This window comes from Poromitra crassiceps, assembly GCF_964638095.1.
Source record: "Poromitra crassiceps genome assembly, chromosome: 5".
In the NCBI taxonomy this organism is placed as follows: domain Eukaryota; kingdom Metazoa; phylum Chordata; class Actinopteri; order Beryciformes; family Melamphaidae; genus Poromitra; species Poromitra crassiceps.
In genome coordinates this window covers 47,884,932-47,907,035 of record NC_139642.1, presented here as the reverse complement: position 1 = coordinate 47,907,035, position 22,104 = coordinate 47,884,932, and the positions used below count along the sequence as shown (strand labels likewise).

At 44.8% G+C, this 22,104-nt stretch overlaps 2 protein-coding genes across 2 annotated transcripts; both read left to right on the top strand.

The window, feature by feature from the left end:
• Window positions 1–3,638: 3,638 nt before the first annotated feature.
• LOC310776552 (extracellular calcium-sensing receptor-like) lies at window positions 3,639–7,597 on the top strand (the record flags this gene model as incomplete). Its single annotated transcript, XM_083636732.1, has 6 exons — window positions 3,639–3,847; window positions 4,037–4,334; window positions 4,579–5,373; window positions 5,546–5,773; window positions 5,933–6,056; window positions 6,684–7,597. The coding sequence occupies exons 1-6, from the start codon at window positions 3,816–3,818 to the stop codon at window positions 7,595–7,597; spliced, it is 2,391 nt and encodes a 796-aa protein (XP_083492858.1). The 5' UTR covers window positions 3,639–3,815.
• A 1,838-nt stretch (window positions 7,598–9,435) lies between these two features.
• On the top strand, window positions 9,436–16,159 carry LOC310776551 (extracellular calcium-sensing receptor-like; the record flags this gene model as incomplete). Its single annotated transcript, XM_083636731.1, has 7 exons — window positions 9,436–9,571; window positions 11,879–12,176; window positions 12,353–12,650; window positions 12,925–13,719; window positions 13,904–14,131; window positions 14,254–14,377; window positions 15,258–16,159. The coding sequence occupies 7 exons, from the start codon at window positions 9,436–9,438 to the stop codon at window positions 16,157–16,159; spliced, it is 2,781 nt and encodes a 926-aa protein (XP_083492857.1).
• Between the last annotated feature and the right edge of the window lie 5,945 nt (window positions 16,160–22,104).

The window sequence follows — 22,104 nt, the reverse complement described above, 5'->3', positions numbered from 1 at the left end:
ACTTCTGCATGGGGAGAATTACAGCATATATGCCTCACGCCAACTGTATTACAGGAACGGCGAGACGAGAATCTGACTGGTTTGATTGCCAGGGAACACCTGTGAATAATTCTGGTGGTACACCGACTTCGAGAGACAACTTCCCTCTACTAGCAAGAACAAGAAGATGAGCGGCCAGCAGAACGAGCGGCGTGGAGAAGCCGGCGAGGGTGCCTCTAACAGCAGCGCCCGACCAAAGCATCCCCACGGCCATTTCTCCGCTGGCATCAGATTCTGCCAGGAATGCCGGACCGGCTTCATCAACCCAGATGATCTGAACCATAAGTGCTTCACCTGTCTGGATCCCCGTCGCGCGGGGCTGACACTCAGTTCCACCACCGTGGCTTGCCCGCGTAGGGTAGAATTCTTCACCGTCATGGAGGAAGATTTCCACGGCATGGCAGCCGTCGCCACCGCGGCATCACCGCAAGTCGACGCTGCCCCTCCAGCAAGCTCCTCTGCTATGGCCGCTGCCAATGAGGATGACGACTCTCGTCTTCCCCATTGGGAAGCGTGGGGTTTGGGGATCTCTTCACTGGCGAGGCGGCCCTGCCGCTGCAACTCTCCCTCTCTCCAGCTCCATCCTCTCCTCCCCAGCAAACATTTTCACGTATAACGACCGTGTGCTGTACGTCAAACCACTACATCTAGTCAGGGTCTAATTATATATCCGGAATGGAAATCGTAGCGACGTAATTCCTCTACTTCCCCACAACGTTGAAATATGCCGCTCCCACAACGGCTATATTCAGATATTCAGATACAAATATGCACAGTATGCATGCAGCAGCGTTGCATATAGCCTACTGTATGTCCAGATTCAACGATTTTTGCTACATCGAAAGAAAAAAAAATTACCTCATCGTGGCTGCGGCGCCCGCTTTGGAGTCCTGTGTCTTATCCCTTAGGCTACGGATTTTGTTAGAAAGACTGCGGATTTGGTCATATATAGAGATACTTAACATTGAGAACTTAGCATTCCCAAGACCCACAACACTGCGTTCAATTACGACAAAAGAAATGGGACAATACACCACAGGATTCAAGAAGTTTGTGATAAATACAATAAGAGACACTTGCTATGGGCACTTATATGACATAAACGTGTTTTCACATTAAAAAAAGAAAAGGGCGTTCAATAAAAGTCGTTATTGCACGTGGAGTGCATGTCACACTGTGAATATCTGATCACACAACAGGTAAATTGTCAATCAAATGTCATTTTATTCAACAAAAACACAAAAGACACCTACATGTGGTGTTTTCAAAGCAATATGAGATAAATATTTTTTGTTTTGAAGTGACAGTCTAAACGTTACTTTGGAGGAACGTGGAGAGAACGTCAGACTTTCTGGGTAGATGCCAAACCACAATTATATGGTCTGGTGACGTCGCGGTCAAGACAATGTTTGCTGGGTCTCCACGCTCCATCAGGCATCCTTCCTCCCCAGCGTGTTCTTCGGGTGGCGGAAAGCCACTCCCCCTGCCGAAAGTGACGTAAATTTCATGAAGCTTTTGGACAAAACCCACTGGTGTGCCACTCAAACCATAGCTGCACAGAATAATATTGTGCTGCTGGCTTCCGCCGCCTCCGCTCTTCTCCGCAACACTGAGAGTGGCCCCCGAGGTGACTAAGCTGGGGAACTCCATGACGGCCATCGTCCAGCTAGCACAAGCATACACGGTCAACTCCTCTCACACCTTAGCCTGGCAAACACAAATCCAGCGAAACCTCTGGCTCTGTGATTCCCACTTTCCGCCGGACATTCGCAAGACGCTGTTTGACGGCCCCATAAGCCCGGTCGGGTTATTTGGCCCCATACTGCAGAATGTGAGGAACGACATTCACCTGGCTACAGTGGAGAGAGAGAGGTGACGTAGATGACCAGGACAGCCTGTTGCCACCATGAGACCTCAGGGAGCCAGAGGAAGACAGAGCCGCTGAAGACAACCTTCGGCTCCGGCCGGCAGCAGGAACCGCGTCCCATTCCCCGGCCGCACCTGAGCGTGCTCAATGACGGACATGACCTCTGTCATACGGATGGAGAAACTTAGGTTCCTGAGGACCAACTCACTTAAAAAATGCTCAACTATTTGGGAGCCGTTTCTAGCCTACCTTGATGAGGTCATTTTCAAGCTTGTCAACGCGCCATCTCAAGAACGCTTTGACGAAATTTCTTCCAATTTGCATCAAACGTCCACTTAAAGGGATAGTTCAGTTTGTTTGAAGTGGGGTCCTATGAGGTACTCTCATACAGTCAGTGCACTGGGTAAAGCACTCTGGACGCATCGCCCACCGATATAGGAGAACTGCACTCCAGCTGCGGCAGGCACAGAGAGCTGTCTGCTGAGTGTGATGGGGGCCAAGAGCAAAAACATACAAAACAACAGAAAAAATACATGAAATGCTTCCATGCTGCTCACCTGGCATAATGCAAGTCTCCCACAAGCCCTGAGATGCCAAGTTGACTTGAAAAGATGTCATTTACACCCTGTTTTTAGCTGAAATCGTCACTGTAGCAAGGTACACTGTACCCTAGTTGTTGAACTTTCAGCTGCTAGCTCCAGTGACGATTTCAGCTAAAAACAGGGTGTAAATGACATATTTTCAAGTCAACTTGGCATCACAGGGCTGGTGGAGACTTGCATTACGCCAGGTGAGCAGTATGGAAACACTTTATGTATTCTTTCTGTTGTTTTGTATGTTTTTGCTCTTGGCCCCCATCACACTCAGCAGACAGCTCTCTGTGCCTGCCGCAGCTGGAGTGCAGTTCTCCTATCTCGGTGGGCGATGCGTCCAGAGTGCTTTACCCAGTGCACTGACTGTATGAGAATACCTCATAGGACCCCACTTCAAACAAACTGAACTATCCCTTTAAGCTCAAGGATGAACTGATTAGATTTTGGTGGTCAAAGTTCAAGTTACTGCCATCACAACCGCTTGTTTTATGTTCGCTAACATGATATCTTAGGAATGCCTTGATGGAATTTAATCTAATTTGCCTCCAACGTCCACTTGGACTCAAGGATGAACTGATTAGATTTTGGTGGTCAAAGATCAAGGTCACTGTGACCTCTTGAACGCCATTTCCAAGCTCGGTAATGCCACATCTCAGTAACACCTTGACGAAATTTCTTCCCATTTGGCTCAAAGGTCAAACTCATGGACAGACATGCATGTCGACTGCTCACTTGTTGGCAGAGGCATATATCCGCGGTGCGGTCATTCTAGTTTTCAAATTAGTGCAAATCAGACCTTCAAATATTAAATGCAAAAACACCACAATTGTATGTGACTGAATCTACTACTCATCAGCTACTGCCAAAACTCATTAAGAACTTTCCAGTTTCGCACCTCCCTCTGTCCTGCCCCCCCTGTGGAGCCATGGAACAACACTGTTCCATTACTATCTGTCATGCTTTAATATCTATAAATACTGATGCAAGCTCTGCCCTGCTGGTCCTGTTAGGATGCATCTGCTGCTGCCCCGCAGTTTGTCTCTTTAAGGTCCTTACAAACGTTTTTTTCCTTTTTTTGTGCGATTATTTCCTACCTCAATATTTTATATTGTAGTATTATGTCCAACGAAAGGTGGCCAGATCAGGGTTGGGCCGTTCTGCAGCTGTTGCTGGTGGCATCTCTCTCTGGGGCTGAGGAGCCGGTGTGTCAGCAGATAGGGGAGTCGGAGTTCCCCCAGCTGTCTAAGGATGGGGACATTATTTTAGGTGGAATCTTCTCTTTCCACAGCAGCTGGATAAGCAGACAGGACACCTACATGAACAGACCACCACCACTACAGTGCACCCGGTAAATCACACTGTAGCAAGGTGTTTGACATTAGTAAGATAGAAGATTAGAAGAGCTGGGTAAAATAGATTAAAAAGTTATCACGGAGAGTTTTGAAATAAGAAATGTTTGTTCATATAGTTTCACGTTTAATTTCATTTCATTTCAAGCAGATACTGTCTATAACTATTTATAACTGTCTGGGTCAAGTTTGACTTTCACAGGGTACCAGTTTGCTCAGGCTATGCTCTTTGCCATTGAGGAGATTAACAACAGCACAGACTTGCTGCCTGGCATCTTTCTGGGTTACAAGATCTATGATCACTGTAGCTCACTTGCAAGGGGAGTGAGGGTGGCACTGGCCTTGGCTAATGGTAATGAGGATATATCCACAGCCTCCAAGGCACCCTGCACCAGACCGGCCCAAGTGCAGGCCATTATAGGAGAGGGTTCCTCCTCTCCTGCCATGGCTGTATCCACTGTCATTGGACCTTTTCATATCCCATTGGTGGGTTAACACATGTATAATCATCTACTGTAATGGAGCTTTCCCACAGTTTGATCATTTCATTTTGTTTTATTATCTCAACAATACAGTAATTATTATAGCACAATTTGTCTGAGTTCTTATAGTAAAGGCAGTTTTAAGCTAATTACTGCTAAAGTGCTCTATGTTTTCCTGTGTACTTTTTTTTCTTCAGAATTTGCATCCTCATCTTGGGAATAATATTCCTCTTGTCTCTACTCTCTAGATCAGCCACTTTGCCACCTGTGCTTGTCTCAGTGATAAAGTCCGGTACCCATCCTTCCTCAGAACAATACCCAGTGACTTCTACCAGAGCAGAGCTCTGGCCCAGTTGGTCAAGCACTTTGGCTGGACTTGGGTCGGGACAATTAGGAGCAATAATGATTATGGCAATAATGGTATGGCCATATTCACAGAGAAGGCCCAACAGCTGGGCATCTGTTTAGAGTACTCTGTATCTTTCTATAGAACAGATCCACCAGAAAAAATACAGGCAGTAATTGACATTATCAAAGCTTCCACTTCACAGGTGATTGTCACTTTCCTCTCCCCCAATGATTTGGCAATACTAATACATGGAATGGCCCCCCACAACCTGACTGGGTACCAGTGGGTAGGCTGTGAGGCCTGGATCGTTGATTCCTCCACTGCGACTATGAATGGACACCACATCCTGGATGGTGCTATAGGGCTGTCCATCCCCAAGGCCCATGTCACAGGCATGAGAGAGTTCATTATGGATGTAAAGTCACTGAATTCATCTAGTAATGAATTGTTCACAGAATTCTGGGAGACAATGTTTGATTGTAGGTTCAAGCAGACGAAGGGCTCAGAAGGGAATCAGAGATACTGTACAGGCTCTGAAGATGTGTCTGGGCAGCAAAACATTTTCACTGATATGTCACTCATGCCCATTATGAACAATGTCTATAAAGGAGTGTATGCTGTGGCTCACGCACTACATAATGTTCTTGGCTGTAAAGAAATATGTGGCAATAAGGTTCAGCCAGATCCATTCACGGTGAGTTGAACACTGAAGGCTGAATGATAGTTCAACAATACAGTATCTGTTTCTCAGGTCCGTTTTTTTTACGGTATCATTTAATAAATTGTTGCATGTTCATCATTCTGCAGAGCTAATACAAGGTGGTTTACATTTAATGGAAGAAGTAAAGTAATATGTATCTGCTTAGATTTTGCAGCACATAAAAAAGGTTCAGTTCAAGACAAAGGAGGGGGAGGACGTTTACTTTGATGAGAATGGAGACCCAGCAGCAAAGTATGAAATCATAAACTGGCAGCCGAATGAAAATGGCAGTGTGGAGTTTGTCACCATTGGTTTTTACGACGCATCTTTACCTGCAGAAAAACAACTAAATCTGCACACTAAGTCCTTAATTTGGGCACAGAACTCAGAACAGGTTAATACCGTATGATCATTCATGTATGTTAACTTGCAGAATTATTGTATCGTAATGTCACTTATGTCGTAATGTCAGCATATCAAAGTGTATCTCATATATTACATGAGATACACTTATACACATATATATATAAAATATATATTTTTGTTCATGCAGGTGCCTGTGTCAGTGTGCAGTGAGAGCTGTCCCCCAGGAACCCGTAAGGTCCTCCAGAAAGGAAAGCCGGTCTGCTGCTATGACTGTATACCATGTGCAGAGGGAGAAATCAGCAACACCACAGGTACTCGTAATGGATCAAAGTATAACACCTGTAAATTCAATATAAGCACTCAAATAAATATTCACATATAAAACCAGTATTTATAAGTTTATGTACGGTACAATTCATAGTAAACATTTAGTTAATCATCAGTGCATTGAATGTGAAATTTGAGAGTACTGTGAACTGAAGTCTTGTTCCGATTTATATAAAAAAAAGTTGAGTAGCATTATGTGATTATACTGTAAACAACATGTAAATTAGTTGTAGATAACAAACAACTAATAGACTACGCATCATTTATTTTTTACGACCTGCTTAATCCTTTTCAAGGTCACTGGCGGCTGGATTTTCTTCATTTACTAATGATTTGCTCATCATTTGTTCATGATTAACAAATGTGTATAGAGACAGGTTGGAATATAAAAACTTGACTTAAAACCTAATCATCTACAAATGTATATTAATGTTTTGTAAATGATTAGTTCATCATTAACATAATAGCTTATAAATGGCTGACTACTGAACGTTATTATAAAGTGTTACCGCATCTTCTGACCCTGGCCTGGCCTGCTGCCACCGCCGTGGGAAAATAATGGTGCTACTCAGGAAATCTAATACTGTATCTGTTTTGATTTTAAATTGTAGATTCCATCACCTGTGTGCGATGCCATCCTGAATTCTGGTCAAACAAGAAAAGAGATGACTGTAATAAGAAGGACGCAGAGTTTCTATCATATGAAGAGGTTATGGGGGCACTGCTCACAGCGGCGTCCCTGTTAGGAACTTGGATGACTGCTATGGTGGCTTTCATTTTCTTCAGATACAGGAACACCCCCATAGTCAAGGCCAACAACTCTGAGCTGAGCTTCCTGTTGCTCTTCTCCCTGGCTCTGTGTTTCCTGTGTTCTCTGACCTTCATCGGCCGGCCCTCTGAGTGGTCCTGCATGCTGCGACACACAGCATTTGGCATCACCTTTGTCCTCTGCATGTCTTGTGTTCTGGGGAAAACTATGGTGGTGTTACTGGCCTTCAGGGCTACACTTCCAGGGAGTAATATCATGAAATGGTTTGGCCCTGCTCAGCAGAGACTCAGTGTTCTGGCTTTCACTCTCATACAGGTCCTGATTTGCATACTTTGGCTAACTATTTCTCCTCCTTTTCCTTTCAAGAACTTTAAACACTTTAAAGACAAAATCATCTTAGAATGTGCATTAGGCTCAGCTGTAGGATTCTGGGCTGTATTGGGGTATATAGCAGTCCTGGCTATGTTATGTTTCTTTCTAGCTTTTTTGGCTCGAAAACTGCCTGATAATTTCAATGAAGCCAAATTTATCACCTTCAGCATGCTGATATTCTGTGCGGTCTGGATCACCTTTATCCCTGCGTATGTCAGCTCTCCAGGGAAGTTCAGTGTTGCTGTGGAGATATTTGCAATTCTGGCCTCCAGTTTTGGACTGTTAATCTGTATCTTTATTCCAAAATGTTACATAATCTTACTGAAGCCAGAAAAGAATACAAAAAAGAACATGATGGGAAAAATACCATCAAAATCATCATGACGAGTGAATATAATAGGCATAGTAGAATGTCAAGAGCTTGTTTCAACAAAAACACATTTCATTCATGAATGCAATAGGGTACTATTATAATTAACTGTGGTTGCTGTCATTGACATTAATCCCAATCATTGATAGTGTACACTATCACACTAGGGGGCACGGTGGTGCAGTGGTAGCGCTGTCACCTCACAGCTAGAAGGTCCTCGGTTCGATTCCCGCCTGGGATGCTGTGGACGCTCAGGGTGTGTCCTCCCCATGTCTTCGGTGCCCATGCACAGGTGGGCTATCTCGTCGGAAGGGGCCTTTCCGTGTGGAGTTTGCATGTTCTCCCCGTGCTCCCCTGGGGTTCCTCCATACAACATCGATATGGACCCCCCCCCCCCCCCCACTAAAAACATGCAGAAGATCACCATCTGACCAGTGACGATAACAATTGAAGTTGGTCCCCGGGCGCTGTACACAAGAAAGCTGCCCACTGCTCCTGGCTGCCCCCCGGAGGAAGGACAAGCCTGGATGGGATAAATGCAGAGACTGTGTTTCACTGGCCACTGTCAGCATGGGTGTGTGTGTGGCTGGCCACATGTGTGTGTTGGGTGTCTTCGTGTGACAAATAAAGACAGGTTTCTCTGTCCAGTTCTTCTTCTATGTGTTGTTGAGGTTCATTTCTCAGACTGGCAAATGAGCTCTGGCAAACCCAATGCCTTTTTTTCTCCTTCATTTGATTGAACAACAAATGATCTGTCTTATCCTTGAATCAGAATGTCAGCCATTGAGACACACAGGGCCCTATCGTCGCAAAAGCGGTAATTTAGTGTTTGCGCTTGTTTTGCGCTCGTTTAACGCAGCACACAATGTAAATTGGGGGTGAGCACAAGCGCATTTGTCTCCCCCCTGCCGCGATATTACCTCTACACCCATATAACCAGGCGTGTCTGCGCAAAATGCGGGGACACAGATGGCATTCTCCGATCGTCAGCATGCGCACAATTACTTTGCACTAAGAGCTTTGAAAAGCACCTCTTAGCGCAAAAATACCCCGCTGCGCTTGAGTGCACCATTATTCTCCACGCTGCGCAGCGCAGTGCAGGGGAATTCCTTTTGGATACGTCATTACGCACGGAAGTGCCATGCCAGGACATAAAGTTCTGCTGCTAAAATTGGGTAACCAGCAGATTATTCAGTGAGGCAATCAGCTATAATTCACTGAGAAACTTTTATCACATCGCAAAGAGGGGTTAATGGCAAATTAATTGAGAAAACTTGGACACCTTCAAACCCGGAGGGTCGTTGAGGCACCACAGACGATCTGTCGACAAGCTCTCTCCATCTCTCTCTGTCCTCGGCAGCTCTCACTGTTTCACCGAGTTTTAATTGAGTCCACTCCATCTTTTCTTTTGTCTCCTGCATTTTCCCGCTGCAAACACGTTTCTATTATCCACTCAATAAAAGCATCAAATCACAGATGTTTTTAACAGGTACAGTATATGATGTGATGGTGTTGTTGTGAGAAAGGGATAAGAGATACAGTCAATGGAGATAGGTCTATCCAACTTACGCATGGGGAGAATTATACTGTATATATGCATACAGTATATGCCTCACGCCAACTGTATTACAGGAACTGCGAGACGGGAATCTGATTGGTTTGATTGATGTAACGCCCAGGCATTGCCTGGGCGTTACCTCTGGCTCTGGCTCTGTGATTCCCACTTTCCGCCTGACGTTCGCAAGACGCTGTTTGACGGCCCCATAAGCCCGGTCGGGTTATTTGGCCCCATTCTGCAGAATGTGAGGAACGACATTCACTTGGCTACTGTGGAGAGAGAGAGGTGACGTAGATGACCAGGACAGCCTGTTGCCACCATGACACCTCAGGGAGCCAGAGGAAGACGGAGCCGCTGAAGACAACCTTCAGCTCCGGCTCCGGCTGGCAGCAGGAACGCTCCCCGTCCCATTCCCCGGCCGCACCTGAGCGTGCTCAATGACGGACATGACCTCTGTCATACGGATGGAGAAACTTAGGCCCAATCCCAATTCCTATCTTAACCCTCAATCTTAACCCTCAGTCTCAAAAATGCGCACTCCCGCGAAGTGCTAGTGCTGTCCCGATTCTCACTTTGTTAAGTTAAGGGTCGAGTTTGAGGGGTCTACGGCCCTCAGTTTTGAGATTTTCCACAACCACACTTGGCGGTGAGTGCGATCCCAGAATCCCTTGCGTGTCATCAGCTAGATACATTCAGATGGAAGATGGCGGCGAAGGAGGAAAAAAGGAGCCCTACAAAGTTAAGTATTTCCTTGTTAATAGCGATGTAAAAATTACGATAACCATTGTATTAGCTTAGTTTAATGTCACTTTATGGATTTCCGTTTTGGAATCCTAACAACATTGTTGTTGCTAACGAGTGGGGGCTAGAATGACCGTGCTTTCCGACGTGAGGGCTGGCTTGACTGCAGTGTTTAACTGCAGTCAAGCCAGCCCTCACGTCGGAAAGCACGGTCATTCTAGCCCCCACTTGTTTTGTGGTGCGTACCATTACACGTAGGCTGTATCTTGATAAAAACAACTCAACAACGACATTACCACCGAGAATTATGGCATTTCGTAACAACGTTAACAATGTTATAATATAATAATAATAATATGGCTTGACCAGCACGGCTACTGACTATCGATAGTTAGCAACAACAAATGTGTTAGGCTCCAAAACGGAAATCCATAAAATGACATTTAAACTAAGATAATACAATGGTTATCGTAATTTCTACATCTATATTGTAGCGTTCCTGATACTTCACGAGGCAGAGGCTTCTTGCTGGTACAGGTTCTTTATTCACAGTTATTCATATTCACAACTCTCCGCTGTTGTCATGCTCATAGATAGCAGCTTCCCCTTAGGCAGTGCGCGGAGACTGATGCGCATGCTCAGTCTCCGTCAGGAAGTGGTCCCACAGCATAGTGCTCCCCAACATAACACTCCCCCACACAGTTCCTATCTGTAGTGGAGACACTACCATTGCTCACCACTATGTGTGTACTGCTGATTCGCTACAATATTATCAAGGAAATATTTGTAAGGATGCTTTTTTCCTCTTCTTTTGAATTGACAGACTGGATCCGGAGCTTTGGCATATTGCTGCCCCCCACAGTCTGAAGACGTATCTGCCTTTAAGGGCTGTCCCATTTTAAAGTCGCAAGATAGCCCTTAACACTTAGTTTTGAGGGCTACTAAGATTGAGGGTTGAGCTGGAGGGTTAAGATTGAGGGTTAAGAAAAGAATTGGGATTGGGCCTTAGGTTCCTGAGGACCAACTCACTTAAAAAATGCTCAACTATTTGGGACCCGTTTCTAGCCTACCTTGATGAGGTCATTTTCAAGCTTGACAACGCGCCAACTCAAGAACGCTTTGATGGAATTTCTTCCAATTTGCCTCAAACGTCCACTTGGACTCAAGGATGAACTGATTAGATTTTGGTGGTCAAAGTTCAAGTTACTGCCATCACAACCGCTTGTTTTATGTTCGCTAACATGATATCTTAGGAATGCCTTGATGGAATTTCATCTAATTTGCCTCCAACGTCAACTTGGACTCAAGGATGAACTGATTAGATTTTGGTGGTCAAAGATCAAGGTCACTGTGACCTCTTGAACGCCATTTCCAAGCTCGGTAATGCCACATCTCAGTAACACCTTGACGAAATTTCTTCACATTTGGCTCAAAGCTCAAAGTCATGGACAGACATGCATGTCGACTGCTCACTTGTTGGCAGAGGCATATATCCGCGGTGCGGTCATTCTAGTTTTCAAATTAGTGCAAATCAGACCTTCAAATATTGAATGCAAAAACACCACAATTGTATGTGCCTGAATCAGCTACTACTCATAAGCTACTGCCAAAACTCATTAAGAACTTTCCAGTTTTGCACCTCCCTCTGTCCTGCCCCCCCTGTGGAGCCATGGAACAACACTGTTCCATTACTATCTGTCATGCTTTAATATCTATAAATACTGATGCAAGCTCTGCCCTGCTGGTCCTGTTAGGATGCATCTGCTCCTGCCCCGCAGTTTGTCTCTTTAAGGTCCTTACACAATTTATTTTCTTCTTTTTTTGTGCGATTATTTCCTACCTCCATAATACTTTTCAAAAGATATCAGTCAATGCAACCGTGCAACGGCAAAGTTTCACTGAGTGATATTGCAGCGTTAATTGCTTTCAGACGAGCCGGGTCAATTCTTCAGAAATTCTGTTCCGACGTGTACACATTTGTTGCTGTGATTGACAGGTGGCTCAAAATTCGCATCACAATTCCGTGCTGTTCGAATTGCTCTGGTGTGTAACGGCCTTATTATTATGTCCACCAAAAGGTGGCCAGAGCATGGCTGGGCCGTTCTGCAGCTGCTGCTGGTGGCATCTCTCTCTGGGGCTGAGGAGCCAGTGTGTAGGCAGATAGGGGAGCCGGAGGTCCCCCAGCTGTCTAAGAATGGGGACATTATTTTGGGGGGAATCTTCTCTTTCCACAGCACCTGGAAAGGCAGACAGGACACCTACATGAACAGACCACCACCACTACAGTGCACCCGGTAAATCACACTGTAGCAAGCTGTTTGACATTAGTAAAATAGAAGATTAAAAGAACTGGGTAAAATGGATTAAAAAAAGTAAGAAATGTTTGCTCATATAGTTTCATGTTTAATTTTGTTCCATTTCAAGCAAATACTGTCTATAACACCAACAATTTGTAACTGTCTGGGTCAAGTTTGACTTTCACAGGATTCCAGTTTGCTCAGGCTATGCTCTTTGCCATTGAGGAGATTAACAACAGCACAGACTTGCTGCCTGGCATCTTTCTTGGTTACAAGATCTATGATCAATGTGGTTCCATTACAAGGGGAGTAAAGGTGGTACTGGCGTTGACTAATGGTAATGAGGATATATCCACAGCCTCCAAGGCACCCTGCACCAGACCGGCCCAAGTGCAGGCCATTGTAGGAGAGGGCTCCTCCACTCCTGCCATGGCTGTATCCACTGTCATTGGACCTTTTAATATCCCAGTGGTGGGTATTGTTATTATTTTTAACAAATACATGATGTATAAAAATAACAAATGTACTGTAATGAACCTTGGCCACAGTTGATCTATTTATTTTGTTTTCTTTTCTTGATAATACAGTAATTATTATACTGCAATTTGTCTGACTGCTTATAGTAAAGGCAGTTTTAAGATAAATACTGCTAAAGTGCTAAATGTTTTCCTGTGTACTTTTTTCTTTTCTTCAGAATTTGCATCCTCATCTTGGGAATAATATTCCTCTCATCTCTACTCCCTAGATCAGCCACTTTGCCACCTGTGCTTGTCTCAGTGATAAAGTCCGGTACCCATCCTTCCTCAGAACAATACCCAGTGACTTCTACCAGAGCAGAGCTCTGGCCCAGTTGGTGAAGCACTTTGGCTGGACTTGGGTCGGGGCAATTAGGAGCAATGATGATTATGGCAATAAAGGCATGGCCATAATCACAGAGACAGCCCAACATCTGGGCATCTGCCTAGAGTACTCTGTATCCTTCTTTAGAACAGATCCACCAGAAAAACTACAGGCAATAATTGACATTATCAAAGATTCCACTTCCCAGGTGATTGTTACTTTCCTCCCCCCCCATGATTTGGAAATACTAATATATGAGATGGCCTCTCAGAACCTGACTGGGTACCAGTGGGTAGGCAGTGAGGCCTGGATCGTTGATTCCTACACTGCAACTATGAATGGACACCACATCCTGGATGGTGCTATAGGGCTGTCCATCCCCAAGGCCCATGTCACAGGCATGAGAGAGTTCATTTTGGATGTAAAGTCACTCAATTCATCTAGTAATGAATTGTTCACTAAATTCTGGGAGACAATGTTTGATTGTAGGTTCAAGCAGAAGAAGAGATCTGAAGGGAATCAGAGATACTGTACAGGGTCTGAAGATGTGTCAGGGCAGCAAAACCATTTCACTGATATGTCACTCATGCCCATCTTTAACAATATATATAAAGGAGTGTATGCTGTGGCTCACGCACTACATAATGTTCTTGGCTGTAAAGAAATATGTGGCAATAAGGTACAGCCAGATCCATTCACGGTGAGTTGAACACTGAAGTTTGAATGATAGTTCAACATTCTGTTCTTCTCATTTTGTTTTTGCCTTTTTATTTTATTTTTTAACTGTGTTGTTTAATAAATTGTTCCATGTCCATCATTCTGCAGAGCTAATACAAGGTGGTTTACATGTAATGGAATAAGTAAAGCAATATCTATCTGCTTAGATTTTGCAGCACATAAAAAAGGTTCAGTTCAAGACAAAGGAGGGGGAGGACGTTTACTTTGATGAGAATGGAGACCCGGCAGCAAAGTATGAAATCATAAACTGGCAGCCGAATGAAAATGGCAGTGTGGAGTTTGTCAACGTTGGTCTTTACGACGCATCTTTACCTGCAGAAAAACAGCTAAATCTCCATACTAAGTCCTTAATTTGGGCACAGAACTCAGAACAGGTTAATACCATATGATTCATGTATTGTTAACTTGCAGGATGTATGGTAATGTCAATTTTATCAGAATTCCAAATGATGACGTAAAGACGATATCAAAGTGGCTCTCATACTGCTTCATGCAGGTGCCTGTGTCAGTGTGCAGTGAGAGCTGTCCCCCAGGAACCCGTAAGGTCCTCCAGAAAGGAAAGCCGGTCTGCTGCTATGACTGTATACCATGTGCAGAGGGAGAAATCAGCAACACCACAGGTACTAGAGTATAACACATGTATTTTTATTTATTTTTTATTTAACCTTTATTTAAACAGGTAAAAACACGTTGAGACCGAGGTCTCATTTTCAAGTGTGACCTGTTCAGACAAGTACAAATAAATTATTATCTATTTAAATTATTATTATTATCTGTCTATCTGTGCAAATACGTGCACGTATAAGTGCAAATACGTTGAAGCCCACCCTTATGGCTGTGTAGGCAATATGTTGGGGTACCTCAAAATCACAGCTAATCATTTTCAAATGGTCTTACCTCTATCCTAAGCCTAACCCACCCACATTCCCAGAGCCACTCCCCTTACCCAACCCTTGATCCCCAGCCCTCTACCACCTTCCTATCCCTAGTTATGGCCCCTTTCCCCCAGCCCCTTCCTTGTCACCTCTCCACCCCTCTCCACCACCCGCATCCCCATAGCCACTCCCCCTAACCACCCCTCAAATCCTGACTCTCCACGACCTTTCTATCCTGAGCTACGGCTGTTTTCCCCTAGCCCTGCCCCATCCTTGCCCCACCAACATCCTCCCACCACTCATTCTCCTACCCACCCCTAAAATCCCGACTCTAAAACCTTCCTATCTCTAGCTATGGACCCTCTTCCCTAGTCGCAGCCCCTTTCCTGACCACATCCCCTCCCACATCCCCCTACCCAATGAAACCCTGACTCGACGACCTACTTATCCCTCGCTACGGCCCCTATTCCCTAGCCCCGCCCCTTCATTAAATGTCTATGATTGGCTGAGTGAGTGAGTGTCCTGACTTTGACATCTTCTGACCCCGGCCTGGCCTGCTGTCACCGCCGTGGGAAAATAAGAGAGATACTCAGGAAATCTAATCTGTTTTGATTTTAACTTGTAGATTCCATCACCTGTGTGCGATGCCATCCTGAATTCTGGTCAAACAAGAAGAGAGATGACTGTGAAAAGAAGGACACAGAGTTTCTATCATATGAAGAGGTTATGGGGGCACTGCTCACGACGGCGTCCCTGTTAGGAACTTGCATGACTGCTATGGTGGCTTTCATTTTCTTCACATACAGGAACACCCCCATAGTCAAGGCCAACAACTCTGAGCTGAGCTTCCTCCTGCTCTTCTCCCTGGCTCTGTGTTTCCTGTGTTCTCTGACCTTCATCGGCCGGCCCTTTAAGTGGTCCTGCATGCTGCGACACACAGCATTTGGGATCACCTTTGTCCTCTGCATGTCTTGTGTTCTGGGAAAAACTATAGTGGTGTTACTGGCCTTCAGGGCTACACTTCCAGGGAGTAATATCATGAAATGGTTTGGCCCTGCTCAGCAGAGACTCAGTGTTCTGGCTTTCACTCTCATACAGGTCCTGATTTGCATACTTTGGCTAACTATCTCTCCTCCTTTTCCTTTCAAGAACTTTAAACACTTTAAAGACAAAATCATCTTAGAATGTGCATTAGGCTCAGCTGTAGGCTTCTGGGCTGTGTTGGGGTATATAGGAGTCCTGGCTATGTTATGTTTCTTTCTAGCTTTTTTGGCTCGGAAACTGCCTGATAATTTCAATGAAGCCAAATTTATCACCTTCAGCATGCTGATATTCTGTGCAGTCTGGATCACCTTTATCCCTGCGTATGTCAGCTCTCCAGGGAAGTTCAGTGTTGCTGTGGAGATATTTGCAATTCTGGCCTCCAGTTTTGCACTGCTAATCTGTATCTTTATTCCAAAATGTTACATCATCTTATTGAAGCCAGGAAAGAATACAAAAAAGAACATGATGGGTAAAATACCATAAAAATCATCATGACGAGTAGGCTAATAGGCATAGTACAATAGAGAGCCCCAGGAACAAGTCCGGAAAACATCGATGCTAACACTTCCTGGTTCTTCACTGTTTTCGCCTATGGGATTTTTGAATGGGTTTTTGGCGTGATGCTTCTAATAAGGTCTCTGGGCAACGCAAGCTTAATCAAACGCGAACCAGTGTTCAGTAGGATAATCTTCACACATGGGGACCACTTTTATGAGTTTTTAAGCTTTTACGTGCCATTAAAAGGGCGGCTAGCTAGCAAACGGCTAAATGAGACTACACTGTTGAGTCGACGGGGATATTATACGTCAATTACGTCATCACTTCAAAGGATGAACACGGAAATTCTCTTTCCCTCACCTGGTTCAGCCCGGGGTAATCAGTGCACAGCAGCGCACACATCAACAACAGTCCAAGTTGAGTGGTGACGTGACGGGGAAGCCTATGCGACACTGTGTGTAGTCCTGGATTAGCTTAGCATGAGCTTTTTACTTCTAGGGCTCGCATTTACGCTTCAAAACTCATGAAAGTGGTCCTCATGTGTGAAGATTATCTGGCTACACTGGTTCGCGTTTGATTAAGCTTGCGTTGCCCAGATACCTTATTTGAAGCATCGCGGCAAAAACCCATTCAAAAATCCCATAGGCAGTAAGAGTGAAGAACCAGGAAACTTCCGCATTCCGACTACAAAAATACGTCATCCCTGGGGCTCTCTATGACAAGAACTTTCAACAAAAACTAATTCATGAATGCAATAGGGTACTATTATAATATAATAATAAAATAACCATGCATTGAGAACTGTTTAGCTTGGCCTGCACAGTACTGCCCTCCAAATCCAAACCACAGTAACTACAAAATTGATTGAGATATATATATATATATATACGGTATATATATATATATATATATATATATATATATATATATATATATATATATATATATATATATATATAATATATCAAATTGATCATATATATATATATATATATATATATATATATATATATATATATATATATATATATATATATATATATATAATAATTTTCTGTCTTGGTGTCTGTAGATACATTTTTTATTTTTTGTTTCCATATTTCACTCCATTATGTTTGGTTTTCTGCTATATATATTGTAGAGCCATCTAGTGGTTGTATTTTGCATCGTTACCTGTGAGTTCACTGGCTTTCTGCTCAGGCGTTTGTAATCATCTGATGTTAAGTAGGGGAAACTTTGTGCTCTGGCCATACATACCCTGAAGAAGGCTGTTTGTGCCGCTACGTGTGGTTCATGTCCCAGCTCTTTTAACGTTCACTAGATATGTTTTTAAACATTTCATAATGAAATAGCCATCTACAGTAAATAAAGGCTTTTTACTTTCTGACAAAAGAGTGCCTTTCTTTTTTTAACCTTTGTGATCCTCACCAAAGAGCACCTTCACCACACCAGTTTTGGACTTCCAAGACTTTTTCCTTCCTCAGGAAATGTGTTCAAAAGTAACGGAAAGTAATCAGTTGCATTACTTTTATATTGTGAAACTTGGATTACATTACTGATTACAAGGTAATTAGTAATTGTATCAGATTACATTTTTAAAGTAACCCCCCAACCCTGCCTAACCCTAACCTTAACCGTTAAGGTTATGGTTACCATAAGCTTAACCACTGACCCCAAAATCATCTTTTTGCCAACCGAGGACACAGCTTTTGTTCCCAATTGCACCCATTGTCCCGAATCTCCTGGTCGAGTGTGTGTGTGTGTGTGTCCCAGGGATGTGCACAGATAGACCCCGGGTGGTGCCCAAGCTGCCCTTTTGGCCTCTGACTGAGAACAGGGTACCCACAAGTCTCCCCTTTACAGACATGCCAACTTTTTGTTAATCCCATGCAGTTTTTGGCACCAAAAAAGAAAGAAACAAACAACAAACATTATTTTGCATGCATTATATATATTATTTTGTTATTCTATTTGAATATTTCTGCATACTGGGGTCCCTAAACAGTATTGGAATTGCAATTGGTTATGACTGGAAAGTTGAGTCTCTCGTGGATTCATTGAGCCCAGTTGTATGCATGTGTGATGATGTTAGTCCCCATATACTGTAGCATTCCATTGTAGTGAGACCATTTTTAGAAACGTGACCTCACTGTATAAAAAGGACCTATTGTGTGTCCTTCTGTCCGTTATATGGACCATACTTCCATCCGTTCTGGCACGGACCGTCTGTCTTGTGAGTATGTATGCCTGTATGTACAGTATGTACAGTATGTCTGTCCAGACTGATGTCTTGCCCCAGCCCCAACATCGATTGGTGGCCAGAGCGATGACGTACGTAATTCGAGTGGTGGCCAGTGGTGACTGATGATGTCATATTAGTAAACAAACACAATTAACTGAGCTTGTAAACGCTCCCAACTGATGATGTCATGCCCCACAATCATCGAGTGGAAGTACTGACAGACGGACAGGCAAAGTCAGTTATAGAAGTGGCATTACTGTTATGATGTCACGCCCCAATGTTTGTTTCCAGTCCAATACGTCACAGACCCTCTCTGAGACCCGTTTCATGTCGTCTTTAATGTTGTTATTAGCTGTTAGCTGTCTAATAGCGATGCTATTAGCATCCATTTTGTGACTTGAAGCCTTGAAGCTCGAACGGACGTACTGTAGGTCAGAGATGATGCGTTTGCCACTTGCCACATCCGGCCATACACAAATGCAGCATTACAGTAGCATCAATCATCCAACTGATGATTATGACATATTCTATTAAAGGTCCTGTGCTATTTTAGCTGTCTAAAACATGTCTCTGAGGTTTTTTAAACACAGTTTTGAAGTCTATTGTTTTAAAACCAACACAGTTTTTATTGGTTTATTCTTTTACTCTTTTATTCTTTTATCGAATCCGCTGCCGATTTTTATTTTATTTTTATTTTTATGATTTTTATGATTTTTATGGTATTATGGTTTTATTGCTTATTTTATTCTTCCCTTACTAATGGGATTGGATGATTTAAACACACCATGCAATAGGGCTGTGCAATCTTGTGCCTTAGCTGGCACTCTTCCTGTGTTTTAGTGCAATGCTGTGACTGTGACTGTGTCTGTTCTGTGTTACTGTGTCTGTTACACCAGTGGCGCCGGAACGAGTTTGCAATTAGGGGGACATTTTTTTTTTTTTTCATTTTTTTTTTTTTTTCAATGTTTTTTTGCATTGCATGCATTGAGAAAAATTTACGTTTTTTTTAACGTCTGGATGATTTTTAGCCATATTTAGAGGAATATCTCATTTTAAATTAACATTAGGATTATACTGTAGTGATGTAATTATTCAGTATTTTCTCCTTTTCTCACTCACTTGGTGACCTGCTCTCCCTTTAGGTCATTTTACAATTACACTACAACAGACAGCAACACAGGCAGAAACACTGAACTTATTATTATTATTATTATTACTGTATTATCACTTCGAAACACAGTGCAAAACTTGTCATCTCAACACAAAAATAAAATAACAATAACCGTATACGATTATAGCAGCAGCCAATGACAGTGAGTGCAGTACAGAGTCCAGGTCTGTCTGTCTCTCAGGTGTAATAATCCCACAATGATCACGGCTTTAACAAGTGTCACAGGCTGTGTAAACAGTGTAAAGTGGGCTCTCTGTAATTTGATCCCTGGGTCTGTCTGTCTTAGGTGTAATAATCCCACAACGATCATGGCTTTAACAAGCATCACAGGCTGTGTAAACAGTGTAAAGTGGGCTCTAAGCGTCAGGGGCAGTTGCCCCCTCAGATTAAAAAAAAAAAAAAAAATTTTTAGGGGGACCAAATTTTAAGGGGGACAAAATGTCCCCATGTCCCCCTTGTTCCGGCGCCAGTGTGTTACACCGATATTGGTACAAGCACTTTTTGCCCAAGACAAATTTCCCTCCTGGGACAATAAAGTTTATCTCATCATCTCATCTCATCTCATCATCTCATCTCTCACAAACTCCCCGTTGCCACCACAAGTCAAGTCAAGTCAAGTTTATTTATATAGCCCTAATTCACAAGCATGTCTCAGAGGGCTTCACAGAAAGTATGTCTAGCTGATTCTAGCTAACACACAGTAACAAGAATATACAGAATAAAGATAACATTTGAGCATTTGAAGAAAGCAGGAGAGTGGAGGAGGGAGGGAGAGGGAGGAGGGAGGAGAGGGGGGAGGTGGGGAGAAAATAGGAAATGTGGAGAGGTGGGAGGGCGCAGGGGAAGGAGAGCAGTGGGAATGTGAGAGAGGGGAGAGGACAGAGAGGAGGAGAGAACAGAGAAGGAGAGGTGGAAGGGTACAGGGGAGGTAGAGTAGAGGTAGGGTCTAGGGTGGAGGGAGGGAGGGAGGAGAGGGGGGAGGTGGGGAGAAAATAGGAAATGTGGAGGAGGAGAGAACAGGGGAGGAGAGATGAGGGTGCAGGGGAGGGAGAGCCAGGGTAGGGGTAGGGTCTAGGGTTGGGGGAGGGGAGGGAGTAGGATACGGGCCCGGATTAGGGCGAGGGTGGGGAGAAATGGGAAATGTGGAGGAGGAGAGAACAGAGAAGGAGAGGGTGCAGGGGAGGGAGAGCAGGGGGAATGTGAGAGGGAGGAGAGGGCAGAGAGGAGGAGAGAACAGAGAAGGAGAGGTGGGAGGGCGCAGGGGAAGGAGAGCATTGGGAATGTGAGAGAGGGGAGAGGACAGAGAGGAGGAGAGAACAGAGAAGGAGAGGTGGAAGGGTACAGGGGAGGTAGAGTAGAGGTAGGGTCTAGGGTGGAGGGAGGGAGTAGGATACGGGCCCGGATTAGGGCGAGGGTGGGGAGAAAATGGGAAATGTGGAGGAGGAGAGAACAGAGAAGGAGAGGTGGGAGGGTGCAGGGGAAGGAGAGCAGGGGGAATGTGAGAGAGGGGGGAGGACAGAGAGTAGAGGTGCAGGGGAAGGAGAGCAGGGGAAGAAGAGCAGGGGGAATGTGAGAGAGGGGGGAGGACAGAGGGTAGAGGTAGGGTCTAGGGTGGAGGGAGGGAGTAGGATACGGGCCCGGATTAGGGCGAGGGTGGGGGGAAAATGGGAAATGTGGAGGAGGAGAGGACAGAGAAGGAGAGGTGGGAGGGTGCAGGGGAAGGAGAGCAGGGGGAATGTGAGAGAGGGGGGAGGACAGAGAGGCAGAGAAGGAGAGGTGGGAGGGTGCAGGGGAAGGAGAGCAGGGGGAATGTGAGAGAAGGGAGAGCAGGAAGTGGCAGGGATTCAGGAAAATAGGGGAGAAGAGGAGAAGGAGCAGAGGGGGGGGAGAATGAGGAGAGAGCAGGAGAAGGGAGGGGGGGGCGGTGGGATGTGGGGGAGGAAAGAGCATGGAAAGAGAGGAGAACAAGAAGGGGGAAGAAGGGAAGAAGCGGGGAAAGGGGGAAAGAGAGGGGGGGGGGAGAAGATCAGACAACTGACTACTCTAAGCATTAACCAGAGCTAACTGGGACATAGTATCTAGCTAATCTACAGCCTAATCTGGCCTATCCTACCCTGCTCTAGTCTGATTTTAGCCTGAACACTAACAGGTCAGCCTTAGGCTGTAGCTAATCTATCGCCTACCTAAGCTGTTCTAAACCAACCGGCAGCCCTCGACCAGTGATGAAGAGCACCGATGCCCCCCGACCCGGCCCCCGCCCACATATGGCGTGGGAGGGAAGGCCAGGCCGGGACACAGCGGCACCCCCTCACCCCCAGTGAACGCAAGAAAACCTTTCCACCATATGGATCGCCGCATGGATTGCCCCAGTGACTTGGCTGAGGAGGAACCTTGTGAGGTCGTTGTGCTAGGGGCCAATTGCTGCGGCCCAGGTGGACCCAGCCCCCACGCGACCCGCCCCCCCAGCCCCCAGCCACCAGCATAGTGACTGAGAGCGTGAGAGCAGGCCACGCGGGG